The sequence below is a fragment of the Apis dorsata genome, unplaced genomic scaffold (genome assembly GCF_000469605.1).
Source record: "Apis dorsata unplaced genomic scaffold, Apis dorsata 1.3 scaffold_197, whole genome shotgun sequence".
Lineage (NCBI taxonomy): Eukaryota > Metazoa > Arthropoda > Insecta > Hymenoptera > Apidae > Apis > Apis dorsata.
Genome location: NW_006263481.1, coordinates 347237 through 349438, shown reverse-complemented (window position 1 = coordinate 349438; position 2202 = coordinate 347237). Strand labels below are relative to the sequence as shown.

The 2202-nt window shown below is 35.5% G+C and overlaps 1 protein-coding gene across 6 annotated transcripts in view; it reads left to right on the top strand.

Annotated features, from left to right (window-relative positions):
• Positions 1-2202, top strand: part of LOC102681021 (teneurin-a) — a 401303-nt gene that overhangs the window by 187856 nt on the left and 211245 nt on the right. For all 6 annotated transcript variants that reach the window (XM_006614782.2, XM_031510006.1, XM_006614781.2 and 3 more), the window contains one exon: positions 1856-1931. In XM_006614782.2, the coding sequence (XP_006614845.1) occupies positions 1856-1931 (76 nt within the window). The remainder of the gene's footprint in view (positions 1-1855; positions 1932-2202) is intronic.

Sequence of the window (2202 nt, the reverse complement as noted above, 5' to 3'; positions counted from 1 at the left end):
TTTTTTTTTTTTTTTTCTTATTTGGTTTCAACGTTTGCCTTAATTGGTAATTTCAAGAAGCAACTTGAGACCTGAATTCTTATATTCTATTGCTTTGGATACAATGTGAAGCACGTTGTTAATCTAACCTAACCTCGTAGAGTGATTAGCATGTTTTGTATATCCATTAAAATGTAGAATATAATAATATTTCGCAAATGAATTTTTCACTTAACTTCACTTAAATTCTACGATTTAAGTTTATCGTTATTCCTTTTTGTGGGAACGAACAGGTATCGCGTGCCGCTTAACCTCAAAGAAATTTTACGCGGGCAATTATTGATTTTCTTTATTAACCAATATGTTGAAAATATTTGGAAATTAAAAGAATATAGAGAAAAAATTACAATGGCCGTCTTGGTTCGATCGATGGAAGAACGTCAGTAGGAGTTACATTAGTTATGAACTCATTAACTATACAGATAAAGGGAAGGCGGTTCGCGACGTTCCACCAACTAGAATATGCATGACGTTTCGAGCCGCTGGCTTCTCGGGACTGTGCGCGGAAGAGGGCAGAATTGAATTGCAACGTCAGACTGCCATCGACCGGAAGGCTTAAAAATTAACTAGTAGACCCGGATCTCAATGCGCTAATATGCGTATCGATGCAGATTTGGTGGCGCTGTGTACTCGTCACTCTGTTGTACCGATGCAGTTCATATAATGATTGTTTTGGTCAGATATATTTCTTTTTTTTTTTTTTTAGAGGCAAATGTCTTTTTTTTAGGGAATATGAAATATATATATATACGGAAATAGCATGGTGAAATAAACTGGTATGTATAATAAATATCAGAATTCTATTTATTCATTGTATAAGTAGACGTGGAATATTGAAACAGGGTATATGGATATATTTGAAATGAAACATTTATCTGACTGGAGGATATTTTCTGTATGAAAAATATTCTGTATTTTTCGTTTGATTGCAAATATATAATAAATGTTACGTTAGATCATGAATAATGTTAGGTATAATAAAAGATTCTTTAGATATATTTATAAAATTAATTGAATTCTATATGAAAAATAAAATTACATGGAACATATATGGAAAAAGCTAATAATAATATATATATAAAAATATAAATTATAAGCAAAATAGTAAATACGTCTCTAGAAATGTTTACCATGCGTAAAGCCCGTAAGCAACCATGTACAACTATAATTCGTGGATACCGGAGTAAAAGTCATCCTACGAGTCGTATCTAATAAATTCAATTATCTCGTGGTTGTAACGCGGGTCAAGTTGCTAGCAAGATCAGCCGTAGCTTTTGCTGGTTGTCCTGCTAACAAGACACTAGTTACGAGGTCATTACTTTTACTTGCCCGTTGTTAATCTATAACGATGGAAACACGAGAAGGTTTAAGCAGTTAAGCTGATTTTCTTTACCTCGTTAACCGTTTTCGTTACCTATCAATTGAACCAATTTTGCATCAATATTATTATCATTTTTCTCTTATTCGCATCAATTATTTATTACTTGAAATATTTATCAGAAATATCTTCTGCTCGAAATAAACAACTCGAAAATTCAATTCATAAAAAAGTCATGAGCGAAGCTTCATCTTCAAATAAATTCGTTTCATATAGACATTTTTGCTATCCACGAAATTCTTTACACTATTCAAAAATATTAATCTTCTTATTTCGTTTTTCATTTTTCTCAACAAAACTTTCTTCGAAGTTAAACATTTTATAAAATCTATCTCTCCAAAATTCATCGCGCCCCAAAATCAAATATCGGAAAAACTATCCGAATTAATTACAACACGATGGATTAATTACAAGCACGTTTCCATTTATTTGTTGCAGAGTACTTGATGTCAGGGAATCCGCGCAACTACCCGGCCCGGTCCCCAGGGGTCGCTTCCACTCCGACCGTAACCAGGTAAGCGAGCATAGATACGACGAATTTTCCCGCGCGAGATCTCGATCGGAAGCGCCATATCCTGACGCATCCATATTCCAACAGGCAATAACACAGATTTCCGCGTAAGCCAGATCACGTAAGCGGATTTTTCGCGCGGCGGCCGACAAATCCGCGAGACTTATCGGTTTACCTAGTTGCCGGATTTCGCGTGGTTGAATTAAGCCGCGAAAAATCGACCGTGCTGTTGACTCTGCCTCGTGAACGCGTATCCCTCCCCTCTTCCCCGCCC